The sequence below is a fragment of the Palaemon carinicauda genome, chromosome 18, assembly GCF_036898095.1.
Source record: "Palaemon carinicauda isolate YSFRI2023 chromosome 18, ASM3689809v2, whole genome shotgun sequence".
Lineage (NCBI taxonomy): Eukaryota > Metazoa > Arthropoda > Malacostraca > Decapoda > Palaemonidae > Palaemon > Palaemon carinicauda.
In genome coordinates, this window is record NC_090742.1 from 15636827 (window position 1) to 15654326 (window position 17500).

General features: G+C 40.2%; 2 protein-coding genes across 2 annotated transcripts in view; one reads left to right on the forward strand and one right to left on the reverse strand.

The window, feature by feature from the left end:
* Positions 1–17500, reverse strand: part of LOC137657634 (YTH domain-containing protein 1-like) — a 165040-nt gene that overhangs the window by 16467 nt on the left and 131073 nt on the right. The window lies entirely within an intron of this gene.
* LOC137657971 (YTH domain-containing protein 1-like) overlaps positions 1–17500 on the forward strand; it is a 25543-nt gene that overhangs the window by 7368 nt on the left and 675 nt on the right. The window contains exons 2-4 of the mRNA XM_068392692.1: positions 15255–15429; positions 16713–16818; positions 17471–17500. The exon at positions 17471–17500 is cut by the window's right edge and continues 675 nt beyond it. Of these exons, the coding sequence (XP_068248793.1) occupies positions 15255–15429; positions 16713–16818; positions 17471–17500 (311 nt within the window). The remainder of the gene's footprint in view (positions 1–15254; positions 15430–16712; positions 16819–17470) is intronic.

Sequence of the window (17500 nt, forward strand, 5' to 3'; positions counted from 1 at the left end):
CACTAAAACAGTATTTATAAGAACAAATGATTCTGATATTTTGCAATTTTGAAACAAGAGTTTATCACTGAAGCAGTATTTATAAGAACAAATGATTCTGATATTTTGCAATTTTGAAACAAGAGTTTATCACTGAAACAGTATTTATAAGAACAAATGATTCTGATATTTTGCAATTTGGAAACAAGAGTATATCGCTGAAGCAGTATTTATATGAACAAATGATTCTGATAGTTTGCAATTTTGAAGTAAGAGTTTATCGCTGAAGCAGTATTTATAAGAACAAATGATTCTGATATTTGGCAATTTTAAAGTAAGAGTTTATCACTGAAGCAATATTTATAAGAACAAATGATTCTGATATTTTGCAATTTTGGAACAAGAGTTTATCGCTAAAGCAATATTTATAAGAACAAATGATTCTGATATTTTGCAATTTTGAAGTAAGAGTTTATCACTGAAGCAGTATTTATATGAACAAATGATTCTGATATTTTGCAATTTTGAAACGAGTTTATCACTGAAGCAGTATTTATATGAACAAATGATTCTGATATTTTGCAATTTTGAAACAAAAGTTTATCACTGAAGCAGTATTTATAAGAACGAATGATTCTGATATTTGCAATTTTGGAACAAGAGTTTATCACTGAAGCAGTATTTATATGAACAAATGATTCTGATATTTTGCAATTTTGAAACGAGTTTATCACTGATGCAGTATTTATAAGAACGAATGATTCTGATATTTTGCAATTTTGAAGTAAGAGTTTATCGCTGAAGTAGTATTTATATACATTCATCAATTTGAGTGAAATGCCAACAAAATTATACAAAGTTATTCATTGGTTGGCCCTATTTCATTCTTATCTTCCTTTCATTTTGATGAATAGTTCTCCTTTTGGCAAACATCAAAATCGATTGGAAAATGCAAATCTTCGGAGGAAAAATGGAAATATACAAATATAGCTTTTCCCTACTTTACCGAAAATCTTCATTGCTTGGAAATTATTATTAATATTACTTGCTAAGCTACAACCCTAGTTGAAAAAGCAGGATGCTATAAGCCCAGGGGCCCCAACAGGGAAAATAGCCCAGTGAGGAAAGGAAACAAGGAAAAATACAAATTTTAAGAACCAGTAACATTAAAATATATATATTTCCTATATAAACTACAAAAAACCTTAACAAAACAAGAGGAAAGAGAAATAAGATAGAAAAAGTGTGCCCGAGTGTACCCTCAAGCAAGAGAACTCTAACCCAAGACAGTGGAACACCATGGTACAGAGGCTATGGCACTACCCCAAGATTAGAGAACAAAGGTTTGATTTTGGAGTGTCCTTCTCCTAGAAGAGCTGTTTATCATAGTTAGAGTTTTTTATACCCTTACAAGAGGAAAGTGGCCACTTAACAATTACAGTGTAGTAAGAAGAATTATTTGGTAATCTCAGTGTTGTCAGGTGTATGAGGACACAGGAGAATATGTAAGGAATAGGCCAGACTATTTGGTGTGTGTGTGTGTGTGTGTGTGTGTAGGCAAAGAGAAAATGAACCGTAACCAGAGAGAAAAATCTAATGTACTACTGTCTGACCAGTCAAAAGATCCCATAACTCTCCAGCGGTAATATCTCAACGGGTGGCTGGTGCCCTGGCCAAGCTACTACCGTTGGTAAAAGAAATCTCAGAGAAAACACGATTTTTTTTGTAAAAGATGAAAATCAAAATCAAATAGCGAATCAACATATATAATCAAATGATTTTTTGGTGAATTTTAGGAAAAAGTCGATAAAGATTTAAGAGAGAGAAGGAAGCTGAATGGATCAGGTGATTTTCCATCTTTTAAAAGAAATCTCTGAGTTAATGATATTTTCTATTTTGGAACTGTATAAATCATCCAGGCACGAAAACGTGATACAGAAAAACGAGACCAAAAGATTGATAAAAAAGATGAGAAAAAAGAAGAAAGAAAGAAGCGGGATGGACATGTGAACTTTACCAATTTGCCAGGTTCTGAGTCAATGATAATTCTGTCTTGGTAATTGGACGCAAAAAAAAAAAAAAAAAAAAAAAAAAAAAAAAAAAAAAAAAAAAAAAGACGGAAAATCCGCCTCTTGGTTTACCTTCGGCGATTTGAATGTAAAATGCGAGTTTGAACGGTCAAATACGGTTCGACAGACGAGTGTTTGATGGAATGTTCAAACGTGTATAAAGTGGTATTAGTTTATCGAACACGTTCGAAGAGAGTTTATTCTCCCCTAACTTTTGTGGGCGGGGCTAAATTGTCCACAAACCTTATGCATTTGTGGCTGACTCCACCTCTTCGAACCATTTGAGAAGCAGGTTCGACAACCGGGTTCGACGACCGTTCGCACGTATAAATCCCCACAGGAACACTCTCATTTTTATCGTTGGCGAAGTATAAAAGCAAAAGTGGGAGGCAAAAACGCTTCAAGGTGACAATCGCGAACAAAAACTAGTCGTTGGGACGTTGCCCTAAGCTAAGATCTTGATTTCAATTGCCCCCGTTGGAGTTCTTCTACTCCCACCTATTGTGATATTATTGATAATGGCGCCGTTGACGTCAGTCGAAGATATAAATTGGAATGTCTCATTATAATACGGAGCTTGGAGTTACTCTCTCTCTCTCTCTCTCTCTCTCTCTCTCTCTCTCTCTCAAGAAACATTTTGTAATTAAAAATCTGTATTTTCTTGCTCTCTTTATTTTCTCAAAAGTGACGTCTCTCTCTCTCTCTCTCTCTCTCTCTCTTCTCTCTCTTGCAAGAATTATCTTGTAATTAAACCAGTTATACTTCATCTGATTTTTTTCTTCTTTTCCTCTCTCTCTCTCTCTCTCTCTCTCTCTCTCTCTCGCTGACGCTCTTATAAACCCCCTACGGTCCGCGTAATCATTTCCAAACTTGTTATGCCTCATCACGATCAATCAACATCAATAATGACAGGACAAACAACAACTACAGTCACCTGAGCTAGCTTGAATAATCATCAACAATCATCAATTGTCTTAATTACCATCGATCATTAAATCATTTAATCTCATTTGATATCCTTTGCCATACAGTTGAAGAGTGGGCATTGTTCCCTATTTATATCCCTAGCGTCCTTACTGCCTGTAAATAGATGAAATACAATAAATACAATACTGTATGTCATCATTAAATTCAGGGAGTCCTTACGTCCTTGGCATTTTCAACACTTACGACCTTGTAGAGTCGACTTTTTTTTTTTTTTTTTTTTTTTTTTTGGTAGATACAAGGGGCTATGTAACAACACATTCAAGATGATGTAATGTGATGTTGTATGTTTTTTTTCAGATAATGCTCTCTCTCTCTCTCTCTCTCTCTCTCTCTCTCTCTCAAGAAACAAATTTTAATTAAAAACCACAGTTTTCCTTTCTCTTTATTTTCTCAAAAGTAATTTCTATCTCTCTCTCTCTCTCTCTCTCTCTCTCTCCCTCTCTCTCTCTCTCTCTCTCTCTCTCTCTCTCTAATAAATCTTAGCTACTTTTCCTTTCATATTACTTATCTCAATAAAAGTATTGAACTCTCTCTCTCTCTCTCTCTCTCTCTCTCTCTCTCTCTCTCTCAAGAAACAATTTTTAATTAAAAACACAGTTTTCCTTTCTCTTTATTTTCTCAAAAGTAATCTCTCTCTCTCTCTCTCTCTCTCTCTCTCTCTCTCTCTCGAATAAATCTTAGCTACTTTTCCTTTCATATTACTTATCTCAATAAAAGTATTGAACTCTCTCTCTCTCTCTCTCTCTCTCTCTCTCTTGAATACATCTTAGCTACTTTTCCTTTCATATTACTTATTCTCAATAAAAGTATTGAACGTTCTCTCTCTCTCTTCTCTCTCTCTCCTCTCTCTCTCTTGAATTAATCTTAGCTACTTTTCCTTTCATATTACTTATCTCAATAAAAGTATTGAACGTTCTCTCTCTCTCTCTCTCTCTCTCTCTCTCTCTTGAATTAATCTTAGCTACTTTTCCTTTCATATTACTTATCTCAATAAAAGTATTGAACGGTCTCTCTCTCTCTCTCTCTCTCTCTCTCTCTCTCTCTCATCTACGCACCACTTTCCTATCATACTAAGCTTCTTATTCTTGTAGTAAATAGCAAAAAAAAAAAAAAAAAAAAAAAAAACAATATTTTTTCATTTCCTTCACTCTATTAAAACTGTTAAGCTTAACTTGGACATTTAATCTGAATAAACTTAATGTTACACGACATGCGAACTTCATCTTTTCAAAAATACGATACACTGCATACAGAATATATATATATATATATATACTGTATATGTATACTGCATATATATACATACAGTATGTATATATATATATATATATGTATGTATATATATATATATATATACTGTATATACATATATGAACACACACATATATATACAGTAAATAAATATATATATATATATATATATATGTATATATATATATATATATATATATACTGTATATATACATATATACAGTATGTATATGTGTACTGTATATATGCATATACATATATATATATATACTATATATACAGTATATACAGTATATATATATATATATATATACAGTATATATATATCAATATATAAATATATACAGTAGTATATATATATATATATACACACACACACACACACATATATATATATATATATGTATATATATATGTGTGTGTGTATATGTATGTATGTATGTGTGTTTTTCACGAACGCGATGTCACTCAATAAAATTGGCGTATCAAATCTAACATCAATATAACAGAGTAAGTGTAATTAAAAATCCAAACAAACACAACTCCAATCATCGAATTCACTAACGTTGTATTAAGATTTTCATATGATACTTTAAAGAATCTTTTTTTTTTTCAAAACTTTAACAATACATGGAAGCCGCACAGATAATTCCATGCACTGACCTCTCCGATATAGGTCAACAGGAGATTTGTAGTAATTCTACGCCTTTGTTATCAAAATACACTTTGAGCTTGTTTTTGTATGATTGCTTATTCAGTTTTTTTTCTTTTTCTTTTTGTCATATAATCGTCCTTGTGGTTTTGTTATGGTGTTTTGTATTTACTTGTTTAATTGTTTTTTACTGTGTTTTTTTTTCCTAATTGCTGAGGATATGGGTCATAAAAACACTTTTGTTTTTTATCCATATCTCTTGTACATTTCTCTCTCTCTCTCTCTCTCTCTCTCTCTCTCTCTCTCTTACATACTACATTGCCCCACACACGCACACACACAAACACACAGATACGTACATACACACACACACACACACATATATATATATTATATATATGTATGTATATATGTGTATATATATATATATATATATTTGTATATATATATAATATATGAATGTGTATATATATACTGTATATATATATATATATATATATAACGGATTTTGAGCGAAGCGAAAAATCTATTTTTGGGTGAGATAGCCATGTCGTCCTGATGGAAGTTCCTATAGGGTAGCTTCCTAGGGTATATTACAACTACGGCGATATTCCAGAGAATTTACCTTAAGGTACCAGAATTCTAACTCCTGGAGCGAGTATCCCTCGTGAAAGGGATATCGCGACATATCAGAAGGACGTATTCTAGACACGTCACATGGCAATCTACGACCTGAATAGAGATTCGTCTCGTAGGAGGGAGATTGACGAGATACGAATTCGGGGAAAGAAAAAGGGGAGCCGCTCCCAAGGCATCCCTATCCCCCGATTCGTATGCGTGCCTGGCGCCAATCCTGGCGCCATCTGTATTCCTTGTAGCGTACACGAGGTGCTACAGATACTGTATGTAGGGAGGGGTCCAACAGCCCTTTCTTAGAAAGGCAAAGGGCGGGTCCATCAGGACGACATGGCTATCTCACCCAAAAATAGATTTTTCGCTTCGCTCAAAATCCGTTTTTTGGGCTCAAGCCATGTCGTCCTGATGGAAGTGTACCAGAGCATTACTGTATCTGTGGATTCTCAGAACGTGCCGTACTCCCCGGAGATATTTATTCCCGGTCGACTAGACCTAGAGACCTAAGATGTTACCGTTATACATCTTTTCAACTAACTATAAACTATGTTAGAGCTTCCTGCCCCCTACAGGGAAGAGTCCTACTAGACTCTGGAAAGTCTCGAAGAGTACATATATCTATGTATGAATACCAGGCAAGCTAATATAGTGGTCTCGCCCTATATTAAGTAAAGCATAGTTTGTATAGAACCACTGCGTCAATATATTGACCAGTCATCCGCACAATACTTGTATTGGACAAAGGTTTATATCCGCATAGGAAGAAACTAATAAAACCGCCCTCGTCCCTTTATGGGACGGAGTCCTCCCATTAGGGGACTTACATAAACCAATGCAACATAGCTTGCAAAACAGAACAATTCTATCAGAATTATCCCAGATAAGATACATAGAATTAAATGCTCAATTATACCAATAAATTGACACAGGTGAAGAGACGCAAGGTTCTCAAGAACAAGTTTATTGACAGATAATAAACAGACAGGTTAACAACAAATATATATATTTATATAAAAGAGGGTAACCCAAAACTTTAAGCATAAGTATGATAGTAAACAGAACTTGTTTATCTGAAAGAAAAACCATTAAACACCACTTTAATGAGATACCAAGGTATCAAGTCATAAAAAATCTGTATTACAAATCAATCACATTAGCGTTAGAAACGCTTGGCACACATGTCTGAACTTATGCAAGGTTCACCTTTGAAGGAAGGAACTGTCTATATGGGCACTTGGTGCCCTCATTTAGTTTGTAGTACAGTATGTACCTACACACTCACCCTGGACTTAATCGTCCCAATTAAGACCACTGTTCCTCGCAGAGTTAAACAGTAGGGTTAACTACACGACCCACTGCTACCACAGATCTCTTAAGTTCCTCTACTTGCTTCGCAATAGTGGCGAAAGAACACCCTGGAAGACTTCCAGCCCGTGTATGAACGGAGATGTTCAAAATCCATACAATTAAAGAAATTTAGGGATGAGGCAACTTTCCTCGGATCGTGACCCTGCGGGTGTACTGTCAGGATCCGCTCTGCGAATAAAATATGTCATTTTCGCTCTGAGTTGATTCAGAGATAAATTTGAGCCTGATGTTTCTCCCCTGAATAGTTGACTACCCTTGAAAGTCTGAAGTTCTACGAAGATAGACCTTTAGGCATTCTACTGGACATAGAGATGCATCTTCTTTCAGAGGACAGATTCTCCAGGGACCCCCACCTGTTGGTGGGTAACTCATTCTTGGCGAGAAACGTAGGATCCGGAAACAGGTTCAGCTCCCCCCCATCCAGGAACTGAACACGACCTGCCTCTCTCGAGAGGGCTACGATCTCACTAACCCTGGCCCCGGACGCGAGTGCAAATAGGAAAATAACTTTTTGCGTCAAATCCTTTAACGCACATTCTTCATTGCTCAACAAGGAGGCGAAATGAAGAACTTTGTCTAAAGACCATGAGATGGGCTTTGGAGGTGCTGAAGGTCTGAGCCTAGCGCAGGCTTTCGGAACTTTATTAAAGATCTCGTTACCTAGGTCGATCTGGAAGGCAAATAAAATGGGTCTCATCAAAGCCGATTTACACACTGAAATCGTGTTAGCTGCCAATCCTTGGCCATGGAGATAGATGAAGAAAGATAAGCAGAAATCTGTTGAGATCTCCTGCGGATTCTTTGCCTTTACAAAGGCCACCCATTTTCTCCAAGATGACTCATATTGCCTTCTAGTCGATTTGCACTTGTATTCCTCTAGGAAGTCTATGCTGGCTTTCGAAATCCCGAAGCGCTTTCTCACCGCTAGGGCGAGAAAATCATGAGCTGCAGGGTCTGGGTTTTCTGTAATGAAGCGCAGACAGTCGACTTCTGGACTCGCTGGGTCAGAACTGGATGTGGTAGCGGCACGAACTTCATCTGTAGTTCCAACGCCAAGGGGAACCACATGCTGTTCGCCCACTTGTGGGCCACTATTGCCGCTACCCCCTTGAAGGATCTCAGTTTGTTGAGGACCCTCAACAGAAGGTTGTGAGGAGGGAACAGATAAATCCTGGACCATCTGTTCCAGTCGAGGGACATTGCGTCCACTGCTTCCGCTAAGGGGTCCTCGTACGGGGACACGTACAGGGGCAACTTCTTGTTGTCTTTCGTTGCAAAGAGGTCTATTTGCAGTTCTGGGACTTGATTGAGAATGAAGGAAAATGATCCTGCGTCTAAGGACCATTCCGACTCTATCGGTGTGAACCTGGATAGAGCGTCCGCTGTCACATTGCGGACTCCTTGAAGGTGAACTGCCGACAGGTACCACTTCTTCTTTTCCGCCAATCGGAAAATGGCTAACATCACTTGGTTGAGAGGTGGTGACCTCGACCCTTGTCGATTCAAGCATCTCACAACCACCTCGCTGTCTGTCACCAATCTTATGTGGATCGAGTGACGCGGGGAGACTTTCTTTAAGGTAAGGAGCACTGCCATAGCTTCTAGAAAGTTTATATGAAAGGTCCTGAATAGCTTGGACCAAGTCCCCTGGACTTTTTTCCGATGAGAGTGACCTCCCCATCCCTCCTTTGAGGCGTCTGAGTGAATCGTCAACGACGGGGGAGGTGGCTAAAGAAGAACAGACTTCTTTAGATGTCTGGCTTGGGACCAAGGTCTGAGAAGAGTACGTAGCCGAGGCGGCACTGGTCTTCTCAGGTCTCTTCGCGCGTTTGATGCATACCTTCTCCAAACTCCGGTTGCATCCTTTAGCTGTGCTCTTAGCACTGGGTCTGTCACTGAAGCAAACTGGAGAGAGCCTAGTACCCTCTCCTGTTCGCGTCTTGATATCCTTTCGGAATCTAGAAGTCTCTTGACAGAGCCCGCTATCTCCTTCCTTTTCTTCATTGGGATGGAGAAACTGTGTGACAAAAGGTCCCAGTGGATTCCCAGCCACTGGAACTTTTGGGATGGAGAAAGTCGAGACTTTTTCTTGTTGATCTTGAAGCCTAGGTACTCTAGGAACTGGATCACCTGACTGGAAGCTTGCAAGCATTCGGTCTCGGATGCTGCCCACACCAGCCAGTCGTCCAGGTAGGCTACTACCTGAATTCCCTTTAGGCGTAATTGTTTGAGAGCTGCGCTCGCAAGCTTCGTGAAAATCCTTGGGGCTATGTTTAGCCCGAATGGCATGGCTCTGAAGGCGTACAGTTTTCGTTGTAGCCTGAACCCTAGGTAGGGGGAGAGTCGACGGCTGATTGGAATGTGCCAATAGGCGTCTGACAAGTCTATAGAGACTGAGTATGCCCTCTTGGGCAGTAAGGTCCTTATGTGTTGCAGTGTTAGCATCTTGAATTTGCAATTCACTATGAACTTGTTGAGTGGTGACAAGTCCAGAATGACTCTGAGCTTTTCCGAGTCTTTCTTGGGAACACAAAACAGCCTCCCTTGGAATTTGATGGACTTCACCTTTCGGATCACATTTTTCTCCAACAGTTCTTGAACGTACTCCTCCAAAATGGGGGTGGAGTGTTGGAAAAACCGAAGGCATGGGGGTGGAGTGCTGTACCAGCTCCAACCCAGTCCATTCTTGAGTAGGCTTTGGGCCCAGGGATCGAAGGTCCAGCGATCCCAAAATTTCATCAGTCTCCCTCCTACCGGTATCATTTCACTTGGACTGCCGTCCTGAGGTCTTGCCTCCCTGACCACGACCACCTCTGAATCCCCTTCCCCTTGAGGGGCGCCTAGACGAGCCTCTGGCTGCTCCTCTAGGTTTTGCACGAAAGGAAGAAGACTGTCCTTCGAACGTTGGGGCGAATGTGGTTGACTGACCTGGCACCGCCTGGGGTACCCAGTGAAAGGCAGTCGGGGTTTGTGCCACCATCTGGGGCACTGGAGGCAAAGGCAATTGCAGTTGCTGTTGCTGTCTATAAGGCTTGGCTGGCCGAGATGGTAGCCTAGTCTTCATATTCTTCCTCTTTGGTTGAGGACCCTCATCCGGGGAAGATTTTCTTTTGATAGCCAGGCCCCACTTCTGGAGAAGATTTCTATTCTCCACGGCGGCCTTATCAACAACCTCATTGACCACATCGGTAGGGAAAAGGTCTTTTCCCCAAATGTTGGAGGAGATTAACTTCCTTGGCTCGTGTCTCACCGAAGCCCCGGTGAACACGAACTCCCTGCAAGCTCTCCTTGCCTTGACGAAGTTATAAAGGTCCTTCGTCACTGTGGCTAAGTGAGACTTAGCCACTACCATGAACATTTCATGGACCTTAGGGTCACTTGCCATCGTCTCGAGAGTAGTCTGATGAGACATTGAGGCAGCCAGTCTTTCTTTTGTCTCGAACTCTCTTCGTAAAAGAGATTCGAACAGCTTGGGGAGGTCCTCGCCGAATTGCCGTCCGGCAATATCAGCCTCCAACTTTCCCACTGAGAATGTTAGATGGACATCCTTCCAGTCTTTGTGGTCCATAGGTAGAGCCAGCGATAAGGGTTTACACTCCTCCAGGGAGGGGCAAGGCTTGCCGGCCTCGACTGCCTTTAGGACAGCCGCAAACCCTTTCTGTAAAAAGGGGAAGGCTCTATCAGGAGAGGACACAAACGAAGGGAGCTTCTTGCTCAATGCAGCTACCTTCGAATTCGAGAAGCCCCTCTCTTTCATCGAGGATGAAAGTAGGGCTTGAGCCTTAGCGTGGTCCATAACAATGACCTCCTTCGGCTCTGTCTCCTCCCTTGAAGCTGGTTCTTTTCTCAGCCGGACATAGCAGTCCGGATATGATGCCTTGCTGGGCCAGAATTCTACCTCCTCTAGGGGAACTGAACCCAGCTTATCCGAAATGACGATCTTTCCAGTCGTCATCGGCATGTGCTCAGCATACCTCCATGGGTTAGCATCTGAGCATATGGGAAGGTCTTTCACATTGAGCCTTTTCCGGGGCCCATGTGATTCTGCCAGGGACTGCATACGCAGTTCCATTGCAGCCGCCTTCTCCTGATTCTCCTTCTGCATTTGTTGGATCATTCCAACAATCGAAGAGAGGGCCTGTCCCAGTTCTACTGGGAGGCCAGCCGATGTTGAGGGGATAGGCTCCGGAATCTGAACCGGAGTAGCCGACACCTCGTCGACCTCATCCTCTACGACATCCGGGGTTTGAACTTGATCCTGACCTTCTGCCAGGAGGTCTTCTTCCAAACGATCGTCCAGGTCAGACATCCTGTCACACAACTGGATGTCTTGCATCGCATCTGCGACTTCCTCGTCCACCTGGACCTGATCTTGAAGGATCTCCTCTTGAGGCTGGGGAATCACTGCCTCAGCTGATGCCTGGGGAAAAAGATACGCCCTCATCTTCTCACTTGGAAGATAAGGGCCAGAGGTATTCTTCTTGAAGCCCCTTACCCAAGTACGAAGCTTTTCCCTAGCTATATCCCTTGATTCCGCCGTTCTAGGGGAATCAAAAGCCTCAGTAATCAGGTTAGTGCATACAGTACATACCTGAGGGTCCCAATACTGGAGATCATCCTTGGAGACAGCGCATGCTGCGTGTCTCCTACAACACTCATGTCCGCAGAGGTTCTTGCTGCGGACATTGCAGAAAACATTTCCGCACTTCGGAGGGTCCTCCTGTAAAGAGAAGAAATTTCCATGAGTATCAAGTGAACTATGTATCACTGGATATGCATATTATAGCATAACAATTCATAAATGAAAGACACACACTTGTGTTTCCCTCACAACCCATTGTTGCAGCCTTCCGGATAATAAAATCAAAAATGGTTTATCTCTACTAGAGTAACCAATGCAAGGTTTCCAGAGGAAACAGGTGGAGCTCACACCTAGGCAATGATTTTTAAAAATCCTGGATAATAGACGGGGAAGAACTCTGCTTCCTGTCTGAGGGCAACAGCAAAGGGCTGTGTAAGAAAACACAATAGTGTTAGAAGATACAGTGCTGTACCTAAACTTTTACTATAGTTTTCTTCTTACTGTATATGCTATACAGAAGAATACTAGTACAGTATAGGAGGATGTGTGCCGGCCTGCCTTTGCCGGCCGGCACACACCACAATTAGCTTTAAAGTATACTACTTAACAGCTATAGGGCGGCAGCCCTCTGGTTCAAATGCCTGTGCCGGCGGCAGCAGCTGCCGGCCAGCAACAGCCAGTGTTGGCCGGCAATGATTGCCGGCCAGCAACTACACAAGGTAGTACCCAGCTGCCGGCCACACTCTTGGTGACCGGCAGACAAGGACTGACATAAGCCGGCCGGCAAAGGTACAAGACCGATGCCAGCCGGCAGCAAAAGAACCAGAAGACTACCCCTGCCCGGCTGCCGGCCTCATAGGCCGGCAGCCGGCCTCATAGGCCGGCTGCCGGGACAGGTACAGCACTAGAAGAAAATAGAATGGATGCCGGGATAAGAGTGTACACAACCCCCCAAGCCCGGCAACCGAAAGAGTGCATATAAGGAAGGGGAGAAACTTAATTCAGGCTTCCTTGACCAATGCCGTCCGGCTCTGCCGGCAGGCATGGATGAGGGACCAAGAGAGGTCCGGGCAGCACTCGAAAACATAAGACCCTTGCCGTCCAGCGTCTCTGCCGGCCGGCAATGGGCTTAGTCAATCCATATCCCAACCTATACTAGGTCCAGAAGTAGAATGACATATGGTACAGTAATACCCCTGCCGGCCAGCTCTACCGGCCGGCAAGGTACAGTACAGTAATGGCTAGGCCATTACGGAGATAGAGGGGGAAGGGACAAGAGGGTCCTGCCAACCTTGCTTTAGTGACAGATCACCCGCAGCCAAGAACTCTGTCTTAGCCTAAGGGAGATCTAAGGGAAAGGGCCAGCGCAGTAGTATAATACCTGCCAGCTTCCAGAGCACCAAAGCAAGGAAGGCGTTGCAACTCCCAAGGGAAGATTTATCCTCCCCGAGAACAGCAACAGGACTTAGTCTGGTCGATCACACAAGAAGGAATCATAACTACAGAAACCTTCGACAGTGACCTAAGGGAGCTCAGCTCCCTTTGTAAGTGTTAGGTCAGCGAGGGAGACTCTGCCCCAAGCCAAACAACACGGACTCAGACTAAAAACTCTGTTGTTCTGTCCCTCTTTGAACCAGACTCAGCAGGAACAGGAAGGTACAGTAACACCCTAGTATAGTTTTATCGAAAATAAATTCGGAAAAAACCACTTAGGGATAAGCCCAAGGCTTAAACAGAGGGAAAGGGATTGCATACCTTCTCCGAAGAAAAGAAAGCAACCGGGGAGTATGATAAAGTATACTAAGGCTCCATAAGCAATTAATCTAGGCACCAAGAGAATCGATTACCTAATTCACCGAAACTCTCACGTATACAATCTTGGAAATATTCCACACAGTCTAAAATGTATAAAATATAGCCTAAAGCTACAATAAAATTTTAATTACACTCGGAAAAACCATAATCATGCATTAAGTACTAGGACCAAACGACTAGGCTACATGGCCTAGCGTAGGCCAGAATGGCGAATACTTCGCCAAATAATACTAAGCACGAAAGGAAATCCTATGTAAAGCTAAATAGCTAAATTTTATTAAGCAAAACAACCAGGAATGTCACTCTGACTAACTAATTTATACCTAGCGAGTGACAGTGTCCAGGACACCTCTGGTAGGCTACGGCTCTTGTATCAAAGATTAATCCTATTAATCACTCAAAATTACCAAGAGCCTACATTTATACATAACAGACACTATACTCAACTTATCCGAGGTCAACGAAGACGAAGAAGCCATGAAAAGCTGAATAAATCCAAGATTTGCGAGAAAAACAGGAAAAAACACCGAGTTGTTAAGCTACGCAAAAAGGAATACAGATGGCGCCAGGATTGGCGCCAGGCACGCATACGAATCGGGGGATAGGGATGCCTTGGGAGCGGCTCCCCTTTTTCTTTCCCGAATTCGTATCTCGTCAATCTCCCTCCTACGAGACGAATCTCTATTCAGGTCGTAGATTGCCATGTGACGTGTCTAGAATACGTCCTCTGATATGTCGCGATATCCCTTTCACGAGGGATACTCGCTCCAGGAGTTAGAATTCTGGTACCTTAAGGTAAATTCTCTGGGAATATCGCCGTAGTTGTAATATACCCTAGGAAGCTACCCTATAGGAACTTCCATCAGGACGACATGGCTATCTCACCCAAAAATAGATTTTTCGCTTCGCTCAAAATCCGTATATATATATATATATATATATATATATATATATATATATATATATATATATATATATATATATATATATAAAGAGAGAGAGAGAGAGAGAGAGAGAGAGAGAGAGAGAGAGAGAGAAAATGTGTGCATACATGTATACACGAGAAATATCTCAGATTAAATATATGCCTGTTCTTTCAGACTCTCTACTGTGAAATATTATAACGCTACGGTGTGAAATTGTTTTCAAAGTCTATATACCAAATTAAACTATTTCTTTTCAACAAAGGTTCAATTTATTTAATCTTAATTTGAATAACTGAAATTTAAAATCTACCCTTAGAGTTGTTGACCATCATCATTGTAAGCTGAGAAAACAAAAGAAAACCTTTAGGTTCAGGTTCAGGTTCAGGTTCTGGGGTGAGGCATAGCCTTTACAACGGCGCCTCTAACGCTTATCTTCTTGTACTGTTTTGTCTTTTCTTCCACATTATATTCAATACTTCTTTTTTCTTTTCTATATTTGTTTCACTACATAAAGATAATCCTACTATTTTCTTTGGGTCTTCGTTGTATAGTTGTTGTAGCTCAATTACTTTATTCCTTTCTTTTCTATATTCCTGGCAAAATAACAAAAAATGTATCAAATCTTCCTCCTCATTTTCACAAAAATTACAGTTTACATTCCCTCCATTGTGTCTATTTACAATATTTAGTTTTAACGTATTAGTTCTTGCTCTAAAAATATCACTGAAGCAAATGTATTGTCATAAATTAACTCTTCTTTAATTTCTTTCTTCCACGTTCTATATATTTGCATTCGAGGGAGAATTAAAAACATATCTAGCTAGTAATAAATATAACAAAAAAACCGTTATTTATTTAAATAAAATCAGATGTAACAACGACATAGATAAGATCCACAAGATAGATTGGATATCTCCAAGAAATAAAATGAATTCATTCCAAGCTCTATATATAATTGGCAATCTATTAAACGGGATTCTCTTATCCCCCAGGTGTTGGCGTTCGTCGCATCGGCGTTGTTGGTTCTGGAGAATGGATGTTGGCAGGTGGAGGGAGCCGCTTACACCTACACGACCCGCCATCAATCTAGCTCCTCGAACAGAGCCCCTGCGCGCGCAGCGGCGACCCAGCCCAAGGCAGTTGTGGCTCCAGGGACAAGAAATAGGGGTAAGTAACAGGTGGCACGATGTTGGGTTAAATGACCAGTCGGTTTCTTAGGATTTGGTGTTTAAAATACGTGAAAGCTCTCTCTCTCTCTCTCTCTCTCTCTCTCTCTCTCTCTCTCTCTCTCTCTCTCTCTCTCATGATATTAATAATAATAATAGTATAATGATAATACACATTCAACCTAATATGAACAATGTAGACCCATCTTACCTATTATCAATCTTTTTAGGATAAATAATAGAGTAGGCTAATCTCTCTCTCTCTCTCTCTCTCTCTCTCTCTCTCTCTCTCTCTCTCTCTCTCTCTCTCTCTCATGATATTAATAATAATAATAGTATAATGATAATACACATTCAACCTTATATGAACAATGTAGACCCATCTTACCTATTATCAATCCTTTTGGATAAATAATAGAGTAGGCTAATCTCTCTCTCTCTCTCTCTCTCTCTCTCTCTCTCTCTCTCTCTCTCTCTCTCTCTCTCTCTCTCTCATAATTATGATAATGATAATACACATTTAATCGTATAAGAACAATGCAGGGTTATCCTACCCTTTTACCCTTTATATATCCCTTTAGGACTAATAATAGAGTAGGCTAATCTCTCTCTCTCTCTCTCTCTCTCTCTCTCTCTCTCTCTCTCTCTCTCTCTCTCTCTCTCTCTCATAATTATGATAATGATAATACACATTTAATCGTATAAGAACAATGTAGGGTTATCCTACCCTTTTACCCTTTATATATCCCTTTAGGACTAATAATAGAGTAGGCTAATCTCTCTCTCTCTCTCTCTCTCTCTCTCTCTCTCTCTCTCTCTCTCTCTCTCTCTCTCTCTCTCTCTCTCAAATAATAATGGACACTTAATCTTGTGACAACAATGTAGGCCTACGCTACCCGTTAACTATATCTCAGGGCAAATAATAGAGTAGGCCAATTTCCTGTCTTATCGAGTGTCCCCTTTTACCTTTATCAAACCATTCCAATTATTTCTGTATGTTATCGCCTTTCTTTTGTTTTGGATAAACATTCATATATATATCAACTCTACTTCCTTATTAAATCTAACCCTATATAATCTTTGTTATTGGATTTGTAATTTTGTATGCACTCTGAAAAACTTGTTTTTATATCGGAGTATTTTTTGTTACATCTAAAAACGAAAAATATATTAATAATCCTTGACATTAATATCGACTATCCATTAACCGAAAAAGTTTTATCTAGGTTAAAATACTCTAACAATAAAGATTTTGATTCTCTAACTTCACTTTCCGCTTCACAGCTGAGCTGGCCGTAACCGACTACAGGAGATACTTGCCTGTCGAAGATACTCCCGAAGTGAAGAAGGCCAAAGATCAGTTCTTCAGTCTTTACAAGAAGCAGGCACTGTAAGTCTGCAGCTGTGTGTTTGTTCATTTTATTGCACTGTCTTGAAATGCTTACTTGACTGGTGAATTTGTTGCGGGTGGGGGGGGGGGGGTTGCAACAACGCCATCTATAGAGAGCTTTGCAAACTGAGCATTTGTTGCAACAACGCCATCTATCGCGAGCTTTGTTTACTAAAAGTAGTTTTCTACTCTGAATATTCTGATATATATATATATATATATATATATATATATATATATATATATATATATATATATATATATATATATATATATATATATATATATATATATATATATATATAAGCTAAACTCACAATTTACGAGAAAGAAAATTCGTCTAAGCTTTCGAAGGGGCCATCTCCCTTCCCTTTCAGAAAACAAGAGAAGGGGAGATGGTCCCTTCGAAAGCTTAGAATATTTTTTTTATTCTTAAATTGTGAGTTCATTCTATATATATATATATATATATATATATATATATATATATATATATATATATATATATATATGTGTGTGTGTGTGTGTGTGTGTGTGTGTGTGTGTGTGTGTGTGTATAATCTTCATCGTCATAATGTCAGGAGCATTATTATTATTATTATTATTATTATTATTATTATTATTATTATTATTATTATTATTATTATTTCAGCTTAGCAGCTGAAGCCCCCGACAATGACCT